This window comes from Rhipicephalus sanguineus, chromosome 11 (assembly GCF_013339695.2).
Source record: "Rhipicephalus sanguineus isolate Rsan-2018 chromosome 11, BIME_Rsan_1.4, whole genome shotgun sequence".
Classification (NCBI taxonomy): domain Eukaryota; kingdom Metazoa; phylum Arthropoda; class Arachnida; order Ixodida; family Ixodidae; genus Rhipicephalus; species Rhipicephalus sanguineus.
Genome location: NC_051186.1, coordinates 22,871,949 through 22,898,473, shown reverse-complemented (window position 1 = coordinate 22,898,473; position 26,525 = coordinate 22,871,949). Strand labels below are relative to the sequence as shown.

The window sequence follows — 26,525 nt, the reverse complement described above, 5'->3', positions numbered from 1 at the left end:
TGCTCACTGATAACGGTGACGATGACCTTGTTCAAGAACTGTCAAGAACCCCTTCTACACATACAGCTTCGCGAAACGTGCGTGCGTTCTCCGTCATAACGGACAAGTTCAAGCATAACAACTGTAACACAACTGTAACAACTGTGACTGTAGCGTACGCGCAGTGCGCCTGCGCGTGCCACTCGGCTGCGTATTATATATCTAGGGAAAATTTCCTGAATGAAGCTTAGTTGGGAGTAACGCCTGTCCTGTGCATCTGTGTTCCTTCTTTGTCCTGTTCGGATTCGCCCTATCCGGTCACATAATACATGTGAAAATCTTCAAGATGTGAGTGTGCGTATACCACTTCCACGTTTCTCTAGCGTCATTCCGTAACGTTTCGCTCAATGTGAAAGATTACGCCACAGTCACCATCCCTCGCATGCTTCGCATAATATCGATTTCCACGGTACGTGGGATCTGCCGAATTTTTTTGTTTTTCCTATTCGGCCTAAGCGCTGGAAATGCATCAAATTCCCATGTTCATTCCCTGAGAGGAGTCGTGCGGAAGGCGCCTGACGACTCATTTGGCTCTGAGGCGCGCAGAGGGACGGTTCACGATAACATCCGCGAGAACAATATATGTAGCCGTTCCTATTATTACAGTTTTGCTTATTTTCGTTCGTCTTTGTATATACACACACACACACAAACTCAAATTTTTCGGCGCCAGGGAGGAGGCAGGGGGTCGAGCCCTTTACCTCTGACTACGCTCGTGATACTTATTCATTTATTTATTTATTTATTTTACAATATTTCTGGCCGGATAGGCTCAATCAGCAGTGGAATGTGAAACAACAATTACTAGTACAATTCCAGTTCACAAAATACAATGAGCAGGGTTATATCACTGCACGTGTAATACATGGCGATCTGAAACAAACAACGTCTTTTGCGGTCGCCTTTTTCAACCTCCTCGAAAATGCAAGAGCGCTCCACTCAGAAATGGCCAGCGGGAGAATACTGCGCGTTCAGTGCATGATGACGATGTGTGGTGTTTCGTGGCACAAGAGCCAATGATGGCCAAAGAGCGCCAACACGTATTTGATAATGATGCGGTCAATTGCGACGTGTAACGTTGGCTGGGTATGGGCCTAAAAACTTTCGCTGTAAAGTGCGTAAAACAAAAACAGCTGCTGCATAAATGTAAAAAATTGGACCTCGTCAGGGCCATTGGAAACAAGGAGGACGAGGCCTGCGCTCTGTTTAGGGATCTCTTCCGCTGCCGGATGAAGATTTTCTCGGTGTTGAGCTTAACTTTTCTTGGCAATGAAGGAGCTACTGCACACGTACTGCTCGGCCAAGTAGAGTTTTGGTTTGTGAACCTGACGGCCGCGTTACTGAAATGCTCCTTCGGCGAGTCGTCCGACAAGCTGGAGGGCTCACCTCAAGACGCCATTGTGACTGCGCGTAAAAGGTGCGACGTTTATGAAAAGTAAAACAACAACCTCTCTTTTCAAACAGAAAATAAAGTAATGCTGTTCGGCTCTGCAGCCTCCCCTTGATCGCCAATCCTGACCAACCAACAAGCGCACTGTAGGTATGCAGAGCAAGACCGGGGTTTCGTCGTTGATTGGGTTCGTTTCTGCTTCTGAGTTTGGTGCGGCTTCACGTGTGTAACCGAAGAAAGTGTTTCATCCGTCGGTTAGTGAGCAGGCAAAGGTCATTAACCTTTGCATGGAAATGCCAACTCGTGGTTGCGGCTTGAGTCACCTTCCGCTCCACGAACAGGGCTCGCTTTACAGCCTGGAATCGGCAACATAAGTAATCAAGGTAACCGGGCAGTGGCAAATTTCGCCGCGTCTCTCTCGTCTAGCTCGACGTCCAGTGTTGACGCACGGGGTCGGCGCTTGAGCAGAGTGCTGCGCAGTGCAAAGTATCGCGTCAGCATCGGCAACAGCGGTTGCAGCGAAGCGTGACCGGCCGGGAAACGGCCCCTTTTCACACATGGCCAGGCAGCCACAATGGAGGCCAAAACAGGACGACGCCCGATGTCACGGAGGCCAATTAATTAATATGCGCTAATCAGCCAGCCATGCCTCCCGCTCGAGGTCGCCGCGTTCGAGTGCCGCCAGCTTACATCCCGCCTCGATGGACCTGCAGCTGGCGTTCTCTTGCGGGCACCCTTTGATATTACAGCATCGCCGCAAAAACACGACGTCAGATATCGCAACAAATATTTGTCCTTTGAGACGTTATGCACACAACTGTGCACACCACTTGCTTTTGCTATTTGTGCGAGATACATTGAGCTTTGGATGAACTGAACCTCCTGCGTAATAAATTTGTCTTCATTCAACTTCATTTTGCAGATGATCACTTTGCTGAAAGCACTATACCATATTCGACGAGTCGTTCGACGTGCCTCTCCCCGAGACCCACGTCAAAAGTATAATTCTTCTTTGTTCAACGTGGGCGCGACCGAAAACGAATTTGCACTAGCCTGAGATTTCATTCTACTTATGCAAAAACGGAGCACGAATGGCTTCAGAATAAATAGGCATGTAACTATAACACACCATATTTTTGTTTCAATACAATATCGAGTATACCTTGAAATAACGACGTATCGATTTGACGCATTTACAGACAGCGTGCCGGAGGAAGTCCTCGTTCAAGTATACAATCCGACACGGCTGCTGCCTTCGCTGAACGCGCGATGTACGTTTCTCACTCGAATAAAAGCCGCCTTGCTGTAGCGAAATCGCCAATATCATCAAACGCAAGCGCCGCCAGCAGGCACGCGCCTAGCTCTGAGCCAATCAGAGCATCACATCCTCAATCGCTCATTTCTTTGTGCGTTCATTTCGCGACCGCTGCAGGTGCCGCTGTTCCTGTCTTTTGCCTCGTGCAGCCATTGCGACAGGCATGGAGCCGCGGCCGTGAGCGCATGAATAAGCATCATTCGCTCCCCGGATGGCCCCAATGGCGATGTTCAGGCGTTTCCGATGCGCACATGATCACCGAGAATCGTATACTATGCGCCACGTTGCACCGAGCCAACGTGTCTTTCCAACTGCATACGCGGTCCAAGATGGCGAGAAAACGTTCGAGATGACTCGGCAAAAAGGAGTCAGCCGAAGCTTCGACGAAGGAGAGAAAAAACAATTTCTCTCGTTTTAGTAAATCACAATTTCGCAGTAGCTCGCCGTGACATCACAGATTCCGACAACTGCGCTTCAGTTCAAGGGTGCACAGTCGGAGCGTAGCAATTGTTACAGAATATTTCATAATGTGGCCAAAATACGCAAAAAGACTTGGAAATTCGTGACGCCATACTGACGTTCACACGCCGATGTTCTGGTGCGAAATTGAAGAAACGAAACTTTGACCTTCGTTTTCCCTTCTTAACCTATCATGGAGTTGGAATACTTAATCTGTCTTAGACTCTTTCTTTAGCTATGATGGTGCTCCATCGAGGGAAAGAGGCGTCTGGCGAGCGGCCATTGCTGTCGGTCGGTCCGCGCGCGTAGCGATATGATAACCGAAAAATCACTAGAATGTCATACTCGAACAGCGTGGTTAATAATAATATCTGGGATTTAACGTCCCAAAACCACGATATGATTATGAGAGTGGAGGGCTCCGGAAATTTCGACCACCTGGGGTTCTTTAACGTGCACCTAAATCTAAGTACACGGGCCTCAAACATTGTCGCTTCCATCGAAAATGCAGCCGCCGCGGCCGGGATTCGATCCCGCAAATAGCGTGGTTAACCATTTCAAATAAGAACCGTAATCAGTACAGCGTCGGTGAAAAAGTGGCTCCGATCTGTCTGCCAAATGAACTAGTTCATTTTGATGACACCTAAATGGCCACACCACACTGCCCTTCCTATACGGACATTATGTTAACTTCACTACCATGGTTGCGGACACTTGTTTTACCACTACTGATACGCGGCGAGTACGGTAGTAGACCGCACTATCGTGGGCGACACATGCAGCAATGTTTGCACTTTCTAGCCGCGCGAATAGCTCATTGCGTACGGTAGACGATCAAAGTGGCCAACAGAGAGACCCCCAAACCGCTTGCGTTTCTTTGCATGGACAGAAGAAAGGGCTTTCATTAGAACCTCCACGTGTTCTTTGGAATTTATATTGCATCCATCCTCAACAATCAATCATTTCATGATGAACAACGGGAACCAAATAATATCGTGTAATTCTTTCTTACCTCGCCAAGACTTGATGCACTGTTTTTTTTTTTTCTTTCAAGTGTTCAAGGTGTATTTATTAACGTATTTTTCTCTTACATTAGCATAGTTAGCCGTACTCAATGCTTTGCCTGTATAAAGTGCCATGAATAAATAAATGTAAATCAAAGTGGCATATAACGTCGCGAAGCATAAATCTCCGTCGGGCACTGAGTTAGCAAAACATCGGAGCCCAACATTCTCGTTCTTGCCGTATTTGGAAGGGCCCGTGGTATTTTTTTTCTTGACATTATTCGGACCCGATTTACGGTCTCTCTAGTTTATATCTTTTCTTTTATGACTACCGAACTGCACTTTCCGTTAAAGGGACACTAAAAGCAAATACTAAGTCGGCGTTGATTGTTGAAATAGCGCTCCAGAAACCTCGTAGTGCCACTTTTGTGCCAAGGAAGTGCTTATTTTGAAATAAAATCACGTTTTAGTGGTCCGCATCGCGTTAGCGCACTTCAAATCACCCGCCTGAAAGCGGTCTTTCTCACGTCACTGTTGCCGTGTCCAACGTTGCCCGCCTTTACTGCGCGGCGGCGTGCACTGACGGCGTGCGCCATTCGGGCATCCGGCAACATCACGTGCGCATGCGGCATTTTGTCCAACTTTGTCAGAGCGACTTTCACGAGCGCGCAAAACACACGCGGCGGTACACGATACCGAAGCTACCACTGAGACACGACCGCGTGAGCGAAGCAAGGCGCCGGGCGAAGCGCAGTTTGGCGAAAACGGAACCTTTGAACCACGCGCACCGTTCCCCGTGGCAAAGCCAAAGAGGTTCTTTTTTCCATGAATCAAACAGAAACGAACAAGCAGCATTTTATTACGTCTCTTGATGCACGGAAGGTTTTTTACTGCAGCTAGTTTGATTACGAGTGATTAATTGCAGTCGGACTCTCTCACGTCATCAAGATTATTTCCAAAATGTCCCGCTCATGGCGCTCACCGTGACACATTTAGCTTACTTTCTCGGTAAGTAGGACACTGCTGTTGGTAATATTGCCGTTTTAGACGTTGTCATACACTGAGCTTTCACTCTGACATAAATAGTGATTAGTTGCCTGGCTGCCAACAGTATTCTCGGAGCTCACTTCTTGGCACCCTCGGCCAAGCCCTTACTTCCGAATTAAATCTGCCGAGTCTCTCTGAGAGAACTCGGCTCTTCTTGCGTTCTTTCTCCGTCCGGGACACTTCGCAAATTACGTTCACCCACTTCCGGTTTTCCCTAAAATATCTTCCTAAAGATAGAAATCGATGGTACCGGGCCATAACGATAAAAGCCCATTAACAGCTGATGAAAATTAACTGATTTAGTTCGTCGAAAGCAGCTGGGACAGAGCAAATCTCGCTTTCTGCATGGGTACGCAATCGATGGTCCTGGTCCAAGTGAAACAATTTGGTCCAAGTGAAACAATTGTTTCACTTGGAAAGTGTTTCACACGAAAGTGTTGCCGGACTTAAGTCCGGCAACAACTTTCCAAGTAATTATTCAAGGAGCTCATGGCCACACAAATCGACGGTCGCAAAGATTCTCAGAATCCGTCAGACGTGACAGGCAGGGGCGTAGCCAGAGGGGGGCACACCGGGCCCGTGCCCCCCCCCCCCCCGGAATTTTTTTTTTTTTTGCCATGGCATACAGAGCTCAAAATGACACTCGATCACATCTGCCTGCCCGACCCCCACTTCAGATCAAGAAGGTGCCCCCCCCCCCCCCCGAAAAGTTTCTAGCTACGCCCCTGGTGAGAGGGATTACTTGGTCTCTCTTTTCGTACCAGCGAGAGCGCTGAATGCTACGCAGGCAAGAAGGCTACGCAGGGGGCCAAGAAGCTACGCCTGTTCGTTGGCGCGTGTCATTAGATAGTTATAAGACAGCACACAGTCATAGTTCAGCGTGAGCGTGATAGCGGGGTTTAAGGGAATAGCGCTACCGCGCCGCAAACGTTCGTTGCGGACAGCGCGTTTTAGTTTAGCGGGTCACGTGCCCAAGCTGTGACGGTGGCGTCACCTAGCGGAGGGTGAATGCGTCAAAAAATGTGAAAAGAAAAAAAAGCTGACAATGCTCGCCTGTATCCCCGCATGCTGCAATATTACTTTTTTTAGCAACGATAAAAGTAGACAAATATGAACCACGCACCAAAAGCGGAAATTTTTATGTGGCAGATTTGTTTACACCGATCTTCTAGTTAGGCCTGGCACGGCCGCTGGATGCCTTTTTTCATCCAGCGGCCGTGGGCCTGGGGACGTTGGATATGGGAAGCGATCTCAAAAATTACGCTGAGTTATCCGTGATACTCGGTCGTCGAAGCTGCCTGAAGGCGAGCGAAGCCATTTTACACAGTCGTTTGCGACGAAAGTGGATCCGTCCACATCAACACTAAATTTAGTTCGAAGCGGGCGTCCAAAACCGCCGCCATATTTTACGTACACTACGGTAACCACGCAAACATGGTAACGCTAAATCTGAAAAGCGCACGGTAAACGCTACGGGTCGTTTAGCGAACTGCGCATGCGCGTTTCGATCCCGCTGAGCCCACTATTCCGCTCAACTATAGCTGTCTATTACCTTGAGCGCTTTTTTTTTTCTTCTTCGAACGCGAGGCTTACTTTCAGTGTGATCGCTAGAAGCTCGTGGCGGCATCCCGCGGCGGACGCAGTACCTATGCAGCTCACGATGTACAAATCAGCCGATGGCCGTGGTCCTTGGGTTTACGGCGCGGTAATCTGAATTTATGGCATCATTTGTCGAGAGAAGAGAGAGCGATTTGCTAACTGACATTGAAAAGTAACTGTAAATTTCAGGCCGCGTGCTGCGCTACAACGTTTGGCTTACGTGTTTTCAGGATCCTCAGCTACCGATCGGCAGCGTTTTCTGACCGTGCTAGGGCCCCTTTATGAGTTATATCAATGCGAAAGCCTTAGGTGGCTCGTCAAACGAGAAAAGTGACCGCAGGCGGCGGCGTCAACACGAACGATGCAAAGTCACGTGATCAGAAATTAAGGCTTGATGACGTCGTTATCACTAGGGTTGAAGCTTGGGTTAGTTGGTTTGCTCTCGTTACAGGGAAGAAACAGCGCAAAATTCTGACAGAACACAAGACGAAGAAGGGACGACAGGCGGCCCCCCTAGTCAGCTGCGGCTTGCGAAGTCTGCCCCATACATTGACCTAGGAGGGGGGCTGCGATGAACCTTTGCCCCCCTGATGGGGAACCCTGCGCACGCCTACGGCACATATATACCATGACAGTAAAAAAAAAAAAACAGAAAAACAACTTGATATGATCGGTGCCCATATCTCTAGTCAACACATATCACCGCTATGTGCCACAAGCAGTTGCTGTACATATTTGCTAAGGTTAAAAAAAAATCTATTTCTTTTTGTCAAAGGATTAGAGACGGCATGCTCGCATAGTTATTTCTATTTCTGCAGCTTCAATCATTTCTCTAGTCATATGACATTTCTTTTCTTTGCTATATAGCTTTAGTTTCGAGAGATATTGCTTTGCAGCCACAGTCACTGCAGTACAGGTCTAGTGGCCACTAACTGCTCTGTTTAGATTGTAGTTTTGCTCTTTTAGACTCTTATTTAGGCATCTTCCTGTTTGCCCTATATATTTTCTCCCACAGGACAGTGGGATTGAATAGACGACGCCTCCAATACAGGTTACAACCGCTTTACGTGCTTTGTGGAACACGACTGTGGCTGCCCTAGAGCACTGCACGGGCCGGATTTTACGGCCCGGGCCCGGCCCGGGCCCGCTTTATGAAGCCCGAGCCCGGCCCGGGCCCGTGATTCCAAGCCCGGGCCCGGCCCGGGCCCGGGCGTACTTGACCGTACCCAGCCCGAGCCCGGCCCGGGCCCGTGGTTCCAAGCCCGGGCCCGGCCCGGGCCCGGGCGTACTTGACCGTACCCAGCCCGAGCCCGGCCCGAGCCCGTCGTTCCACGCCCGGGCCCGGCCTGGGCCCGGGCGTTCATTACTAAACTAATCCAGGGCGCGCTTGTTCATGACCAGGTCCGACCCGGGCCCGCTAGAGCATATTAGTTGTTGATGATGATTATTAATGATGCCGTGCCCTTTGTAGCGGGCGATCGGACGGAAAATTCGGTGTGTGCATGCATCGAAATGTTGCTTAGCCCGCGGTGGTAGCTCAGCGGTTAAGCTGTTTCGCTGTTAAGTCCTAGGACACGGGTGCGATTCCCGCGGCGACGGCGGCCGCAATTTGATGGGGGCGAAATGCAAGAACACCCGTGTATATACTTACCTTTAGGTGCAGGTTAGAGAACTCGAGGTGGTCGAAATTGATCCGGTGCCACTACGGCGTGCCTCGTAATCATATCGTGGTTTTGGCACGTAATACCAAGGAATATAAATGAAATGTACCGTATGTGTCAACCTCGAATAAAAGACCGAAATCTTTATTCCTCCCGTGGGAACAACCGTGATCTGGCCCATTGTTAGTGCTGTTAATATATATATATATATATATATATATATATATATATATATATATATATATATATATACGGGATCGGGCGTGTTTATAAGGAAACCCACCACGATGTACTTGTTACTTTGACAAAGCCTGGTCCCGCAGACAAAACGTTAGTGAAAATATACAGTGCCAATCTATATCTATAATGGTGAAAAAAAAATAGCACTTCAACTGCTTTTCTATTTTTATTGCTAAGCTTTACTAAGAGCCAACTCTTTGCACGTGTCACTTCAGCTTGGCACAGTATACCTTAGACCATGCAATGCATAACGTTTGCGTGTGCTCGAAGGCCCGACTTACGCCTTTTAATGAGCGGGTCCGAGTCCGGCCCGGCCCGCAGCCTCAAGCCCGGGCCCGGCCCAGGCCCGCAGCTTCAAGCCCGGGCCCGACCCGGGCCCGCACTTTCAAGCCCGAGCCCAGCCCGGTAGAGCTGTGCACGGGCCGTATTTCCGAGCCCGAGCCCGGCCCGGGCCCGCTGACTTTGTCGAAGGCCCGCCCGAGCCCGACGGCAAAGGGCGGCGAGCCCGCCCGGCCCGGCCCGACGTACAAAAACACAATCCCGGGCCCGGCCCGGCCCGGCTTTTTGAAGGTTCGCTGTGCACTAAGCACATCAGCTGTACACCAACAAATAATGTAATAATTATGCACGTGCATATAAAAAATACTGCGAGACAACGGTAAACGTTTTACGTACCAACATGCAACAAATATTTTATTTGCATTGCATACCTGCGACAGCACAGCATGCACTTTTGCTATACAAGTAGACGGCCTCATGCCAGCAACTATAGAGTTCGCTCGCCAAAGCCGTCACGTGTATGGGGTATGCCCATGCAAGCGTCAGCTTGCAAGAAGGCGATCTACGTCGAGTCGCAGTCGCGTGCATTTTCACTCGTATGGGATTTGGCCTTAAATCTAACGCGAACAGTCCCGTGGCGCCGTCACTAGCTACGGTGGTGTTACTTTTCTGTTTGTCGAAGTGCAACAAAGGCAGTGCTTTACCTGCTCCCCTTTTGTTTAAAGTAGCGAAAGGAAAGGAAAAGCGGTAAAGGGCGGTCGCGGAAAAGGCGCTGTGTGCGTGCTAGAAAACAATTCGCGCTCATTCTCTATATTGCGGGCTTGAGTCGGGCTTTGCGCCGGGCCCGAGCCCGGCCCGATAAAACTCCAAGTAGCCCGAGCCCGGCCCGGGCCCGAGGTGAAAATACGTCGGCCCGCCCGAGCCCGGCCCGCGGGCCGGGTCGGGCTCGGGCTTTCGGGCTACCCGGAGCCCGTGCACACCTCTACAGCCCGGGCCCGCCGAAAAACGCTTCGGACGGCCCGGCCCGGGCTTTCGGGGGGGCCCGGGCCCGTGCAGTGCTCTAGGCTGCCCTCCTGTTTTGTTTACTTTGGAACACATTGCGGATAATTTTTTAACGCAGAAAATATGAATTTTACGTGGGAGTGTTCACCTATCTTTTTCAAATCATGCGCTAACCGATAAATGTAAGGTACCACAGTTGTTAAGGCGCAATTCCTTAGATGCCTCATCAAACGTGAAAGCTGACCACCGTCCCGCGTCAGCAACGTCACAAAGAGCTCTTAATGATTGCCAGTAAAGTTTTTAGACGTAACGATCATGCTTCGTAATTATACGGCACGTCCTGTGGGACAGCTAGTGACCCCGTTTCCTCTCACAGAATGCTTTACCTCACGACACAGGTGTAGCGCGGTGAGGTTACGCAGCGCTATTGACATTGCGAAAACGAGTCAAAGCCGCACATATCGAACCCACATATAAATAAGTATTGAGTACATCGAACAGTATGTAAAATATTTTATATATCGAATTACCTATAGCCAAACCCGACTACATCGAACTCAGGTAAATTAAATTATCCGTTATATCGAACTATTTTCGAACACCACAATGCTTTAACGTCAATGTAGAGAACGAAAATAGCCGAAACATTCGATATATCGAACATCGATGCGCAGCAAGGAGTTGGCTTTTTCTCACAAGAAGTTGGCTTTTTCACACGGAGGGGGACTTTCCCGCATGTATTTGGGATACCGCATTTTCTCGCCTACAGCACACCCTTGCATATAACCCTCACCGCCAACTACAAACTGCGCAAAAATAAGAACTAAAAACAAAATTTTTAAATCCCCGTGTGTTGACCTAAGCTGACTTCCTTGCATTATCGTTGAGAAGTTCTGTGAAGCCAACTTACGGACCAAAATTCGCATTGAAAATACAGAACATTCTTTGAAAGTTTCATACCGAATTATGCGATATATCGAACTAATTCCCGTTCTTTAGCGAGCTCGATATATGTGGGTCCGACTGTATTTTTTATCACTACTTGGCATGAACCGCTTTCAAAAATTCTTGCAGCAGGATGCTACTTATTGGGCACTTAACAACTTCCAGTGCATAACTGAAATTTGCTATGTGGCCGGTTGAGGAGAAATAAGGCACATAATCATGATGCATATAGAGAAACATTGTAGCATTTATGTACACACGGTGTTTTCTTTTGTTTTGTTTTTTAAACAATACAGATTTTTTATAAAACTGCTATGACTTTCAGGCCCCTGTCGTCTTCGCAAAAGAACTCTACGCCGAGGATGAAAAACTTCGCACCTAAAGTTACACTGAAATGAGCAATTAACGAGAATTTGTTACCTTTTTAATTATTAGCTTGACGGCCGTTGTTTATATGGAGGAGTTGTAGGATGCGACACTTTATGCCATGTCCATTTCATAAAAATCGCAAAAAACGCACGTAATTTGAGATAATCATCGAAATTGAAGGAGGTGAAGCCGAAACTGAGCACACCGAGCGCGCAGGAAATTCGTCAGCCCTGTTACGTCAGACCGAAGCTCACGTGGCAATTTTTTAAAAAAGGCACGCTGCAGCAGAATATGGTCTGCAAAAACGGCAAGCCGGCCCAAATACCCAAATAGACCACTTTGTGTTTGGTGTGTAGCGCTTATCGGTTTCCTTGATAAACTCGAAAGAAGTGCACAGAACTCGTCTGCGAGAAGTAGCGCCGCAGTGGCTGCTGCCTAGTTTCAAGCTGTACAGTGAAAGAAAAAGTGGAAATTACGATTTTGTTGGGTACAGCGCGAAAGGAACAGCATGGATCGGATAATTAAAATTCCCGAGAAGTTTTACAGAGATCTGTACAGTAGCGGGACAACCAGTAGCCCAGAGGAAGCTGACCAGTAACGACATGTGAATGCAAAGAAAGCCTTAGAGGGAATGTAAAGACTAACATCAGATCTGTTGATAGAGGGTGGACCAATTGTGCTAGGAAAACTGTATACGAAATGTCTCTTAACGGTGAGAGTACCAGAATCTTGGAAGAAGCAATGCATCCCTGCGCAAAGGCTCTACTCTATAACCTCATTATAACAAAGTCACATCTGACACAAAAATAACTTTGTTCTATCCGAAAATTCGTTATAAACGTGTATTCGTAACACTGTATCTATGACAAGACTATTTTTCATTTACTTCGCTATAACTGATAATTTGTTATATCCATGCTCGTTATATTGAGGTTTGAGTGTATATTGAAGGTAAGTGTGTTACACGTAAACAAGTCACTTTTTGTAAAACAGGGCCAGCTTCAAAAATTTTTGTACAGTGACCATGCTTCGAAACCAACGGCCGACCAAGAAGCCCAGGTTCTCCCACAGCTGTCTTTCCCCTTCTTCATGACACACAAGACACCGATTTCTTAACACCCTGCTTTTCAACATTCAGGCAACAAGCATCACAAACGCTGCTTGAAAAATCCCATGCTGCCAAGGCCAACCTGTGTGCAGCTCATCCAAAGTGAGCAACACAGGTGCTCATATCGGTCAATTACAAATTTTGGTTAACCATCTGGGAAGCCACTCATCGTATAACTTTTGAAATAACTTAATCCTAGGGTCAAAATATTAATGAGAACTAACAGACAATAATGCCAAGGAAAGCATGTGGGGGGGGTGTTATTCATTAGAATATAAATGTGAAAAAAAGTAAAGAGGACGAAAAGATAACCTGCCGCCGGCTGGGACCGAACCTGCGACCTTCGAATAACGCGTCCGATGCTCTACCACTGAGCTACGGCAGCGGTCATCCTCTTGTCCACTTTATGGGGTATATATGTGCATTTAAACCTAGGAGTGTTAGTCAGCGCCGATCGCAGCCATGGCGGCGAGTGTGGAACACTTTTTTTCTGCCTGTTGGCGTCACGTAGCACGTGATCTTTTTACGAGCTCGCAGCTGACCAATAATCCCTCGCATACTACCTGAAGGCATCAAGTCTGCCAGAACGAGACCCTCGCTATGAATGAAGGAAAGAAGACAGGGGCGTAGCCAGAAATTTTTTTCGGGGGGGGGGGGGGGGGGGGGTTCAACCATACTTTATGTATGTTCGTGCGTGAGTTTGTATGTGTGCGTGCCTATATACGCAAGCAAAATCAAAAAATTTCGGGGGGGTTTGAACCCCCCCAACCCCCCCCTTGGCTACGCCCCTGAAAGAAGATGACTTTTAAGGGCTTGTTTTTGCTTTGTTAGGCGTAATATTAATGAGAACTAACAGACAATAATGCCAAGGAAAGTATGGGGGACTGTTATTTGCAGCAGTTAGAATATTGTCACGTGGACGTGGCGTCGACGAAGACAGCAGTCAGCTTTTTCAAGATTCATTCATTCACAAAACTTTATTAAGAGTCCTGAAGCCCGGTCTTTTCAGACCGAGGCGGGCCGCGTCCACGTCGGCACCGTTAGGCCGAGCCTTAGGGCGCCATCGTGAACCCTCTGGACAGCCCGTAGTTGATCCTGATACGAACAGCTGGGCGTTTTCAAGATGAAACTGTTTATTTGGCCGAACTTGTGGCCGGGAAACGGAAAGTTAATTTACAGCAATACACACGGCATGCACTGATAGCGGCGAACAAAGCGTCGACCGTCGATCAACTGACAAGCGGTCAAGCGCGTCGGCTTTTATAGGCGCTATCGAACTTTCCAGCGATATCGCTGGTGGCGGCGTTATCTCTCGACAAAGCTGAAACATTCGCGTGCGGCGCGCAATCTTAACAAAACGATCTACTATACAATCGCGAAGCTTCTCGAACACTGCTTCGCGGACAGCGTCGAGCGTTGATAACCGTCCTTGCTGGTCAAATCCGAATACATCAAAATAAGACGTGGGCGTGGCAACATAAATGTGAGGAAAATAAAGTGGACGAAAAGATAACTTGCCGCCAGCAGGGACCGGCAAGTTATCTTTTCGCCCACTTTACTTTCTTCACATTTATATTCTAATTGCTACAAATAACACCCCCCATACTTTCCTTGGCATTATTGTCTGTTAGCAAAAACGAGCCCTTAACCCTAGGGTGCATTAGATGAAACCGAACTATCCTGCTATCATATGCCTCAAGTTTCACTGCTGCCAACATTCTCCCCCTTTGCACTCTTCTCTTTCAAATGTTGGCATCGTGTGCTCAACATCGGATCAGTAGTCAGTGACATGTGAATGCACATCCGTGAGTTCAGTAAAAGGTGTGGCCTCTCTCAAAGTGGGGCTCGCATGTAATGAACGGCCTTCTGTTTGTTTGTTTCACCTGCACCATGCAGGCATTGCATAATTTGAAGACGTGACCTAAACACTGCACTTGTTTGCTGCCATGTCCAAATATGGTGAGGGTGGGGTTATTGACATGAAAATTTTCAGTTGTCATTTTCTTGCATCAAATAAAGGACAAGCCCACAAGAGCCTAGAAAATGAACCTTTAAGTGTAAAAGCACCCCGAAAAATATAACATGTTTTCAAAAGCTAGTTTCGATTCCTACTGTACCCTCACATCCCGACACGGTCTCGTCACATGCTCATGCAAAATATTGTGATGTTTCCACAGCCGCTCTGCTCCGTTGGTGACGAAGAATTGGCCGTTTTGTATGTTTTTAGTACCTGAAATCATCATAAACCAGCCAGACTGGTGCATGAAATCACGAGAATCGGTACTGTAGCACTAGTGTTAAAAGGACTGTCTACCGTCCTTCATCGCTTTTCTGTTTTGTACCGCAATAGAAAGCGTACCGTCTGAGGTGTCCAACCTTGCAGCGGTTTCTCTGGAAAGCGAGTAGAAATTTTTAAAACAGGATTTTTCTATCTGCGTTCGGTCTTCTTCCATTGGCGTGAAACATGCACACAACACTGGTTGGTGGACGCGATGACGATTGTAGCGCCGGTAAAAATTAAAACCAAAATCACATGTGATTTCTGTAGGATTACTTTATTTTCGCTGAACACTAATGTAATGAATGTAACCGCGCTAGCGGTTAAATTTAGCCTTATTGTACGATTACAGAACACTTGTTGTGCTGTAATCGCAGTCTGTGTTTATTTTAGCACTGCTGCCGCAATCCAAGCCAAGTTGATTCATCAAAGAGACGATAAATGCACGCCTTCACAGCGCAGCACATGTGAGACATCCGAACAATACAGCGGCACCTTACGACCAGCGCAGAGGGCCGCATGGCATAGCGCATGAGTTGAATCAGACGAAATCGAAGACGGTGCCGCAAGCAGCGCCATCGGGAGCCTTTTTGGAAGCGTGAGAAAAAAAATTGGGGGATGCTTAAGCTTCGCCTTTAAAGGGGTGGTGCCACCAAATTTGTGGCTTGCGCGTTCTTTGCTGTAAGCGTTTCCTATAGCTTCAGGAAGCATGATGCACGCACCAAGATTCATGTATTCTCGCTAAATAATTTAATATCGCCTTTTGATGCGGACAATTTTCGGTTTCGGTTTCTGGGCGCCGAGGTTGGGCAGTGACGTAGAAGTGTAGGAGGTGTGGTCACGTGACCACACAAGGCTGTGACGCACATAGCCAGGAATCGATCGAAACTCGGCGAGTGATGTAGCAACCGATGCTTTGCCGGTACTATAGCGAACTGGAATATATTCTAGTTCACTACAGCCGGTACGTACGTTGCGGAAGTGGCGGAGGTCCGGAGGCCACTCACGTTACTACAGCAGATATGGTGTGACGTCACTACAACTTTCGTTGCCTGTCCTACAGATCGACGTCAGTGTTGGCGCGCTACCGATGGGTTTCGATCGGGAGAATGGGCATTTAGGTACACTTTGGAAGTGAATTAAAATATATTCTAAACGTTTGCTGTGTCCGACCCTTCGTGTGGAGTGTCCTTGCATACAGAGGAAACCCACAACAGGCTTGTTATAGCCTCGAAATTTGATGGCACCACCCCTTTAAGAGTTGAACGCGATTGCGATATCCGGCCCCATCCTTATCGTGCTCCATTTCGCTTGTCATTATGTTCAGTCGCCCGGTCTCTCTCTCACACACACACACACACGCGGTAAACGTTTCCGCTTTCTTCAACAGCACTTTTATGACAACAGTGTACCCAGTACGTGTGTCTAAGAGAATGCACGCACTAATGTGTCTGCCCTTTGTAATGGGTGGCATGCTTTAAACCAGCAGCAATTACGCGCGTGATACTTTTTCCAAGTTGCGGTGCACCAACTACGTGTTCGTAAGCATATGCGCGCAGTAATGTGTGTGCCTTTTGTAATGGGTGGCCGGCTTTAAACAGCCAACTCGTTATGCAGTTCACGTGGTGTGACGCCCGTTGGCAATATACGCTTGTAGCCCGTTTTACTGTGATATTACATCTCGTACTGTGGCACATGTACACAGGACGCGTATGTTTGCGAAGTTAATTTCAGTGCTGTTCCAAGCAATGGGGTGGCTCTGTGGTATTGTGAAAGGCCGTTTGGAAGTCACACCTGTTCGCGATTACGTTTGCGAATGTGTGTCTCGTTTTCCACAGTCGAATCGCTGTTACACATGCCTAAGTTTTAAATGCAGTCAGCTAACAGCTGATGGTTTATCACTGTACTGTTCGCTAGTTTACGATTAGTGTGTGAAAATACTTGTGTAAGGCAATAAAGAAAAAAAAAATGGAGTGGCTCCGTTGTAGAAAAATGTACTGATGGGCTAGTTGGTGAGCCATGATTTTCGAATAGGCAGCGCACAAAAGGGCAACGAATACGTACACAAAAAAGACGCAAACACAAGCGCTGCACTGCAACTGTGGTGATTTATTTTCGAAAGACCCGGCTTATGTATGTGAACACGCACATGCGCTCTTGACAGCAGTGGATACGATGAGGACCGAAAAAACCCCGAGGAAACCGCACAAATAAAGGCACAACAAAAAACAACAGAAAACAAAAAAAGTAAAAATAAGAAAAAAAAACGTGTGGTTCTGATAAAAAATTTGCGACACAGTATGTGGTTACATACCAAGGCATCGGCGCGCTTTTTCAGAGAACGCAACCGAGGGGCAACTGATACACTTATCTTTCCATTTGTCAATTTCCATGGCCTCGATTACCTCTCTGGTTTCCTTCTTGCGTTCCTTGCGCACAATCTCCGTACCTGTTAAAGTGGGAGCACAGCCACAATCCTCATAGGCGTGCGCACAGGGGGGGGGGGGGGGGGGGGCAGGGGGGGCGCCCCCCCCTAATCACATAAGAGGGGGGGGCGCAAAATCTTCCCCGTACATTGACCCTTCTAGTCACCTAAGAGAGGGGGGGGGGGGGCGCGAAATCTGCCCCATACATTGACTTAGTAGGGTGGGGGGGGGCGCTGCGATGAACCTTTGCCCCCCCTAATGGGGAACCCTGCGCACGCCTATGGCAATCCCTACAATGGAAGGCCAAATGACCAGATTCTTTTGCTGCAAAGTGGCGGTTGTGTTCCGTTAGTTGTGTGTTTATGCACCTGCCCGTCTGACCAATCCGCGCACTCCAAACTTGTAAAGAGAGCAATTGCCAGATCATGCTTCCTTGGCGCCCTCCAGAAATCCTGTCCGCACAAAGGTGATGCCTGCTTCACTAACCAGGTGAGCCGCCTTATGTGCTCTGGGTATCCGACGAAGCTCTTGGTTTCGGTCGCAGAAGGCTTGCAAAAAAAGAAAACAAGTGCTGCCGCAAGCAGGAACCACCGGCGTACGGTGGTGATACCTTATGTGCACACCATTTGGCACAATCTGCGAAAGATAGGCCGGAAAGCCGGTGTCGACGTTGTGTTCTCGGCACCAGTGCGATTGTCGGGCCTGTGCAAAAAGGTGAATGGCGCTAAGAGGCATACGCAATCGTGTGAAATCAAGCACCGCAACCCCTACGTCGCATGCACAGAAGAGGTGATCTACAAGATCCCTCTGACCTGTAACAAGGTTTACATTGGTCCGACGGGCAGGTGCATAAACACACGGCTAACGGAACACATCCGCCACTTTGCAGCAAAAGAATCTGGTCATTTGGTCTTCCATTGTAGGAATTGTGGCTGTGCTCCCACTTTAACAGGTACGGAGATTGTGCGCAACGCAAGAAGGAAACCAGAGAGGTAATCGCGAGGCCATGGAAATTGACAAATGGAAAGATAAGTGTATCAGTTGCCCCTCGGTTGCGTTCTCTGAAAAAGCGCGCCGATACCTTGGTATGTAAGCACATACTGTGTGGCAAATTTTTTATCAGAACCACACGTTTTTTTTTTCTTTTTTGTTGTTTTTTTTGTTTTCTGATTTCTGTTTTTTGTTGTGCCTTTATTTGTGCGGTTTCCTCGGGTTTTTTTCGGTCCTCATCGTATCCACTGCTGTCAGAGCGCATGTGCGTGTTCACATACATAAGCCGGGTCTTTTGACAATAAATCACCAGTTGCAGTACAGCGCTTGTGTTTGCGTCTTTTTTGTGTACGTATTCGTTGCCCTTTTGTGCGCTGCCTATTCGAAAACCTGTTGTACAACACTTGCTTGCTACGCAGACGCCCTGGGTTCGATTCTCACTCGAACCTAAGATTTCTTTATTATTTATTTTTTAGGTCACGGACAAGATGATGACTTTTCGCTCACAACCAGTGCCGCCGACGTCGACACCAGAATTTCTGCGGAACGAGCTCTTTAACGCTATCGCGTTAAAAAGCAAAAAATTACTCTCTGACGCAACCAAATGCGGCCTCAAGTGCGTAAAATACAATTTCAAGTTATAAATGTTTGTTTTTAAGCAAAATGAGTCTACCTGCGAGGATTTCTTGTCCTACCAGTTGATTGACCACATCGCTGTTGGGCGATGCTAGCGGTCATTCTTTCACAATTTTCAACATCAAATTAAAAATATAATTCCTTTTTTATGGGGCAAAAGCATGCTCGTTGCCGCCGATGTGACGAACGATCTGATTTTCACCACAATCAGAAAATATTTCCGAGCGGTAGACAGTCCCTTTAAAGTCGGTAGGTGCGCCATGCGAAAATTGCTCGTAATGTCAAAATAAAATATCAGCATTTACTGAGCCATCTCTATGGTGAAGCAAAGACAGGTTGGAAAATTTGTGTCAGTGCCCTTCTAGAAGTGGAAGCATGATTAGAAACAGAATCATCACCAGGAGAGAAGGTGGCAGTCATGGTGAAGACATGGGCTGAGCAAGGCACCACTGAGGTGGCACCTTTGGCACCAAGGAAGCCAAACTGTCTGTGTTGGCTAAATGAAACGAGAGTGTAGAAATTGAGCGGCACAACTTTTCCGTTGAAAGCCACATAGGGCTTCTTTGGCCGAACAAAATGTTGCCCACTGCGGTTCTTCACTGATGTTTTTAAACTTCTGCAGCTACCACAAAGATAAGTGCACGTGTGAATTAGAGAAGTGCAAACCATCATTGGCAAAGGGGCTCAGTGATAGAACTTTGATTCTTAACAAGGAAGTGTCACATGGCTGCATGATGATGTAAACGCATAACAGTGCTTTGACCATACTGAAGGGCAAGTGATGCACTGTAGAGGTGCATAATTACAAAAACACTGAACGGACCTTGCACACTAACAACTTTTAGCAGCACTGTGTTTGTACCTCTCTTGTCCTTCAGCCTGTTTCTGGATTTCACTATGGATAACCAACAAGACCACCCTTGTAAACTACATATTAATAATTCATTTGCTTTCGCTTGGCAAAACACAGACAAATGCTACTGATGGTGCACGTGCACAATTATGGCCTCACTCATGAAAAATGCTCCAATTACTTCCTTCTGTCCTTCCTGGCATGCGCTAGCTTCTTTGTCAAAACTTGGTCTGCACCAACATTTTGAACAGTTAGCTGCTAAATTACCCGAAATAGGCAATTTTCCAACCAAATTTGTTGCAGTTGTTCAGGCATTGGCCAACATATGTCTTGACACAGCTGAGATTAACTTCATAGATTGCAGAATAAACACCATAAACTTCTTTCTAAACTTTGCAGTGTAGGAATCAGTACGCAGTTGCTTGATTGGATTGGTGCATACTTATTACATCGTCAACAAGCTGTTAAAGTTAAAAACGGTATATCGAGCAATTTAGAAGTTCATTCAGGAGTACTGCAGGGCTCTGTGCCAGGGCCTCTCTTGCTCCAGATATATATAAACGACATTGCTTCAGTTGTGGAATCGCTTGCTAAAGTTAAGCTTCTTGCAGACCACTGTCTAAATTATTGCCAAGTTACATGCAGAGACGACCAGCTTAAAATCAACCGCTGTCTTCAATCACTAAGTTTGTGGTGCAGAAAATGGGGGACGGAAATTAATTGTAAAAAGTCCACTTACACTCACATAACGAAAAAGAAAACTACGCTTTTGTTTGAATATAAGATTGAGGACAGAACTCTGGATAACGTGACTAGTTTCAAGTACTTGGGAGTAACAATTACGGATAAATTAAACTGGACTCATCATGTAGACAGCATCTGCTCATCAGCATATGAAAAATTATGTTTTTTGAGGAAAAAATATCGAAAGAGATGAGAGGGGTGATATTATTGGAATATAAAACTTCTATAAGTCCTATTCTAGAATATGCTAGCACAGCTTGGAGCCTGCACCGGAAGGTTCTTCAGAATCTCTGCACGTTTTATTTGTTCGAAATACAGCCGAACAGACTCGGTAATGGACATGTTGAAGGTATGCGATTTGGAACAGTTAGAAGACAGAAGCGTGGATTGAAATTATTTTTTCAGATATTACAGGGAAAGGTAAAAATAAATAAATATGCGTAAAACAGCAGCGTGAGAAACGGCGAACACCCTCATTGTGCAACCAATACGAACGGATTTGTTTCTTTTTTTTCCTGATGCCATGGATTTGTGGAACAGTTTGCCAGAGGAAGCTGTACAAACACATGACGCATCCGATTTTCAAGTATTCTTAGATTGATACTGGTGATAACGATATTGTTCGTTAGTTGGCCGTTGTTAAATGTATGTGTGTGAAGCGTTATTCATTGTGCCCTCCCTGTAACAACTCTCAACAGAGGGTTCACAGTATGACTAAATAAATAAATAAAAGTGGCTAGCGTGCAAGACGTGTTTTTGCATTTATTCGCCTCTGCAGTGCATCATTTACCCTTTGGCATAGAGTTTCATACAATAACCTAGAGAGGAAACTGGCGCTGCGATCGTTCAACCACCATGAGAATGATGGGAAGTACAGGCTTCGGATTGGACAGCGTTAGCTAGCGTACTGTCTTCGAATCTTTTTCTACAGTTTCAGTTTCGTTCTTCGCGAGGCGTGGGTAGTGGGGTGCGTTTCAAAGCACTCAAGCAGCGTCTTTGTTGTTCAAAGAGGCTGGACACCGCTAGACCTCTTGATTTGCTGCGACATTGCAGCTTTACAGGTTGTATTTGACAGTTTTAGCAAAGCATCCTGCACTCACCGCTGCGCATAGATGTAGCATCCCATGCCAGTGCAGGAAATTGCATAGAGTTCACATTTTGTGATAAGCACTACTTGTCAAAACTCTTTCAAATCGACTGCAAAATGACGGCGAAGCTAAGTAGACGCGCCGTCCTGCTCCTCTGACTCGACTTCACAACAAAACAAGAGATGCGTTGGGGGCAGGCCACTTAGACAGTCGCATCTTGCATCACAGCAGATGATATGTTAAGTGTTTCTCACTCAATACAGTACTGTTATTTTCATAAATAGATACTGTGTACTTTAGAGGGGAAGACAAGCGCGTTTGTTTTAAGTGTTGTGAAGAAAATAATTCGTTATATTGTGATGCCAAATCTAGAACACAATTGCAGAGCAATGCATACCCTGGTGGTTGAATTTGTCCAGGTTTCACTTCCATCCCACGGTCACGCAAACTTTTTGCGATACGGTTTACGTACAAAAGAATGAAGCAAGTTTTAATTGGTAAAAAGTTCATATTGCTTTGTTTTACACTCGGGAAACAAGCGTCGCGAATCTCAAGAACCTAATCCATCCGCAGCAAATCCGAAGCCTGTACTTCCCATCATTCTCACGGTGGTTGAAGTGCCGCTCAAGGAGCCCGCGTAGACACTAGCGCCAGATTCCCCTCTAGGTATTGTTGTAAGATACTCTATGCCCTTTGGTATGTAGTTGCTTCTATACAAGCATCAGCTGTTAGGAGCACCTCTGCTTGCGTATCTGTGTGCCTTAGCTTGTAAGGTGCCTTGCTGCTAAACTCGAGGGCATGAGTTCGATTCCCGGTCAAGAGAGCCACATTTCGATGAGGGCGTAAACAACCGTGTGTTTAGACCAGGGTGTCAGAACGAAATGTTTTTCGTTTCGGTTTTAGTTTCTTTCCAACGCAAAATGTTCCGTTTCATTTCTGTTCCGGAATGAAAAAAATTTTCCGTAACGGTTCGTCAAGGCTTTTTTTTTTTTATGCAAAAATTTGAAGTTAAAGTAGTCGTAAAAAACATTGGATTTGTGATGTAGCTACTTGCCCTTCTCTTAGGAAAGTGGGACAAGGGTAAAACATGTTCTTCAGAGGAGCGGAAGCAACGGTACCATGAATTCCTACAAACTAGCACAAACCAGTATTAATTTCAAAGTCACAGTATTTATTTTCTCAAAAAGCAAATACGAATTTTTTTAGTGGGCTCAATGCTTTCTGTCAAGGGAGTGAGCACGATCTCAGAAGCAGCACGTCACTGAGTGTACTCTCTGATGTGCAAGACCGCTGCTCTGATAAAAAAGATCGCCAAGCCTGCGTGGAACACGCAGCACAGGCACAGCGAAAGCTGGAAGAGTGGACTTTGTAGAGCCCATTGTGGAGTCTCATGGGGCAACTAATACAAGTACACATGCAAAGTACCCACTACACCATAAATCATCGTAATTTTTCTGAAGTGGTGAAGTTTCCACTATGTCATTTTTCGTCATTTTTTGGAGAATCGTGGTATCCGCCACATATGTGTAAGGCATTATGTGCACTTTGGGCTGTGGCTGATGATGATGAATTATGGTTGAGCACTTTGCAGTGGGTGGGAAGCAGTGCTGCGGAATGGGCGCCTCCATTCCATTCCAATGCCATTCCGGGGAATTAGAACTTACCGCAATTCCATTCCTTTCAATTCCTCAGAATGAAAAAATTTAGCCCGTTCCCACTTCGGGATTGGCCGGGCAGTTCAATTCCATTCTTATAATTCCTCAACGTAAGAAAGGCACCTTGATAGTTTTATCGAGTTAAGAATGAACGCCCCATAAAGCTGATGTCATCAGATGCATTAAGAACTGCAAAAGTACGCAAAACACGTTACCAACGTCGAGGGATAGTAGCTTGGTGACATATCTCGTGCAGTACAACCACCCTACTAATTCCCATAGGGACAGTCCTCCCGCTACCTATAGTATTTGCATGGTCAGTATGTTTGAAGAATGGGGATGTTTTAATATTGTTTAAGCTTAAATGTGTTAACGCGGAAATGACGACATAGCGTACTTTTGTGCTGACAAAAGTTATATTCAAGAAGACTAAGCATTTTTCCACGTGCTTTGAGAGGTCGTGAACATGCAGAAAACTAAGATTTGGTTAACGGGGAACAAAACCCTGTAGATCTGCTGGCATTAGTTGGAACAGTGCACTGCTCGGGCACCTTGTGCCTTTGCATCGAAAACGGAACACTGGGCCACACTGCTCGTCAGCATCAACACTTGTCAAGCGCGCCTCGCAACCATGGATGGGGTGAGAACTTTCTGTGTTCGCCTGTGCGCAGGTATGCAATGTCTTCCTAGTCGCAAAGGTTATTTACGTGTGTCAGGTACTAAACTGCTCGTGAGATAAAGATCAGGCTGTGCATAGAGTATTCGGCACTTTCGTGTGGGGGGGTTATCACTGGGAACAAGCGTGCAGGGGTAATTTGTTTCTCCCTTCAGTATCTGCTGGGATAATGCATTTGTTTGTACACTAACTTATGCCTCGGTTTGTAGTAGGCACGTTGCTTATAAATGTATCGTGCTTGTGATCAGCCAAGCCATTTTAAAAATACTGCTCTATTGTTAAATTCGAGGCTCTGACTTACTAATGTTTCAAGTTTGAAAAACAATGCGTAGAAGAAAGAAAACATGCTCTATTTTGAGATTTCCATTCCCATTCCATTCCATGCAAAAGGCTCTTAATTCCATTCCCATTCCATTCCAGGGTCACGAAAATGTGGAATGATTCCAGAGTCATTCCAATTCAGGAGTGGCAACTCCGCAACACTGGTGGGAAGCATTAAACCACACACTGTTTGCGCTATTAGCATTGTGTGATGACTGCTTGTTATTTTACTCTTCTGCCACGCTATATTACATATGTTAACACGATTCCTTGCCCGACATGACGCCTGCATAGAGTATTTTTGCGAAGGAGTTACAAGCACCAGCGTGGAACCGTGGTGGAAGACCCGACTGCCACGCAGAGGGCGCGGGTTAAAATCCCATCCGATCCTAGAAATTTGTTTCTCATTTATTTTTTTCTTATTTCACGTGATAGCGGTCACGGACACTGGCGGCAGCAGACAACTATGGCGCTAAATTCAGCTGTTGTGATCTCATAACAGCTTTCGCTGTAACAAACTTCTGCACCGACGGTGCCCTCTCCACTTTGGCCTGCGTGACAAGTGCACAAAAGTCCACTTGCATTAATGTAAACATCTCTGGTTGTCACTGTTTTCATTTTTCGCACAATTTCAACACATCAGTGCTTCGAAATTCCTGCCTGAGGTACCTGCTAATACTGTACCCTGCGATATGCTCACACTGCATGAGCTCAGTTGTTCTGGATTGCAAAGTTTCCTCGTGAACCGAAAAACGATTGAAAAAATTTCGGTTTCACTCCGGAACGAAATAAGAGATAAAGTTTCGGTTACGTTTTCGTTCCGGTCAAAAATATTGTTTTTTTCGTTCCGACAGACTGGCTTACACTGAGGTGCACGTTAAGGTGGCCGCAATTAATCCACCCCACTATGGCATTTTCATATCGAAATTTCGGCCCAGCAGTTATTTTTGTCTCAAATGTATGTCACACCTAGGTTTTGTACATTAAATGCCATTCGACTCGCTTGTTTTTCTAAAAATGGCACAGCAAGAGGTGACTTACTGCGAGTGCTCTTTGTGACATGCATGTGCGTAAGAAAAGCCAGGCATGAAAAGTGTTATACAGTCACGCTCTGCATGCAATGACTCAAGTCACGTACCTCTTTACGAAGAGTAGCATTGCAGCCCTCAAGCTGTTCGAGGCGTGCTTTAAACAGCTGCAGTTGCGCTCCTTGGTCTGAAAAAACATGCCACGCTAGTTTTCAGCAAAAGACAGCACGGAACTTGTCAAATACGTTCCTTCTACATACATGCCGAGTTCCAAGACCGTTCACGACTCATCACGTACCTATGTGTTTGCAAATGATAAACTTGAATCATCCTGAAGCTACGTGCGTAGTATGCAGGAGCGAAAAGGTAGCTTCTTCGTTTTTGTTTTTCTGCAATGGAAGTGTCTAGCGTTACGTCTAGACGTAACGGTAGGAGCCGTTGCAGTTACGTCTGGACGTAAGAAGCACATCGCGAAGAAATTTGCCAGAATGATGCTGAGATCGTGGCCAAGATTAAATGGCGACTAAACGTAACTGTGGCTAAGCGTACGCTTGTCTCACATATGCCACAGCGAATGAGTATCGACCTAATTAGCTGCACCCGAAGCAAGTGTAGCACTGGCACCCGTCGCAATTCATTTATTTATGCGACGGTTGCATCCGATGGTGCTTCTACGTGCATAAAATCGAGAATAACCTCGCGGACACGTTGGTACGAAACAAGTGTGTTCGCTTGAAGAAGGCATCGGCTAAACCACGTACCGTCCAGTTCCTCTCGTCCTTCGAGCAGAACTTCGCTCGTCAAATTAGATATTTGGCTGGTGAGTGACGACAGCGTGCCGCCCAACCAAGACATATCGACATTCCAAAGGGCCCTGAAGGCTTCTTGTCCACACGACGTCTCCACAAGCAGTCACTTCTTGCCCATCCTGATATGCCTTTCGCACAAGTGAGCCTCAGGCGGCAGTAGTATTCGAGGAGGTTGGTCATAAGTTAACGCCTAACGTCTTGTTCGTAAACGATGCCAACGATGCACACTGCAGACGACATGTTTTTTTTATTTTCGATAACCTCGAACCGGATGTGCCGGATGTTTGCAGTACCACAACTTCATAGAGTTTCCTAAAATTGTTGGCAGAATGGTTGGCAGGATTTGTAGCCGGGCACGGGCACTTTGCTTCATAGGGTTAATATTTGCTTTGTGCCACTCTACCTCTAGCTACTGCTCCTTCGGAAAGAGCGCTGTAGCTGTGCCTAAATCACGCACGAGGCTGCTCGTTCGCTTGGAAGAAACTTTCCCTGGCAAGCCCCGTATCGTTGCAATCCGTAGCGCCCGGTCGGATGTACCAGAATATTGAGAGTCCAGTCGTTAGA

At 46.7% G+C, this 26,525-nt stretch overlaps 1 protein-coding gene across 2 annotated transcripts in view; it reads right to left on the bottom strand.

The window, feature by feature from the left end:
• Nucleotides 1–26,228, bottom strand: part of LOC119374185 (thyroid receptor-interacting protein 11) — an 84,685-nt gene extending 58,457 nt beyond the window's left edge. For both annotated transcript variants that reach the window (XM_037644244.2, XM_037644245.2), the window contains exons 1-2: nucleotides 25,914–26,228; nucleotides 25,263–25,339 (exon numbers count right to left, since the gene is read on the bottom strand). In XM_037644244.2, coding sequence (XP_037500172.1) covers nucleotides 25,263–25,339; nucleotides 25,914–26,007 — 171 coding nt within the window. In that variant the 5' untranslated portion in view covers nucleotides 26,008–26,228. The remainder of the gene's footprint in view (nucleotides 1–25,262; nucleotides 25,340–25,913) is intronic.
• Between the last annotated feature and the right edge of the window lie 297 nt (nucleotides 26,229–26,525).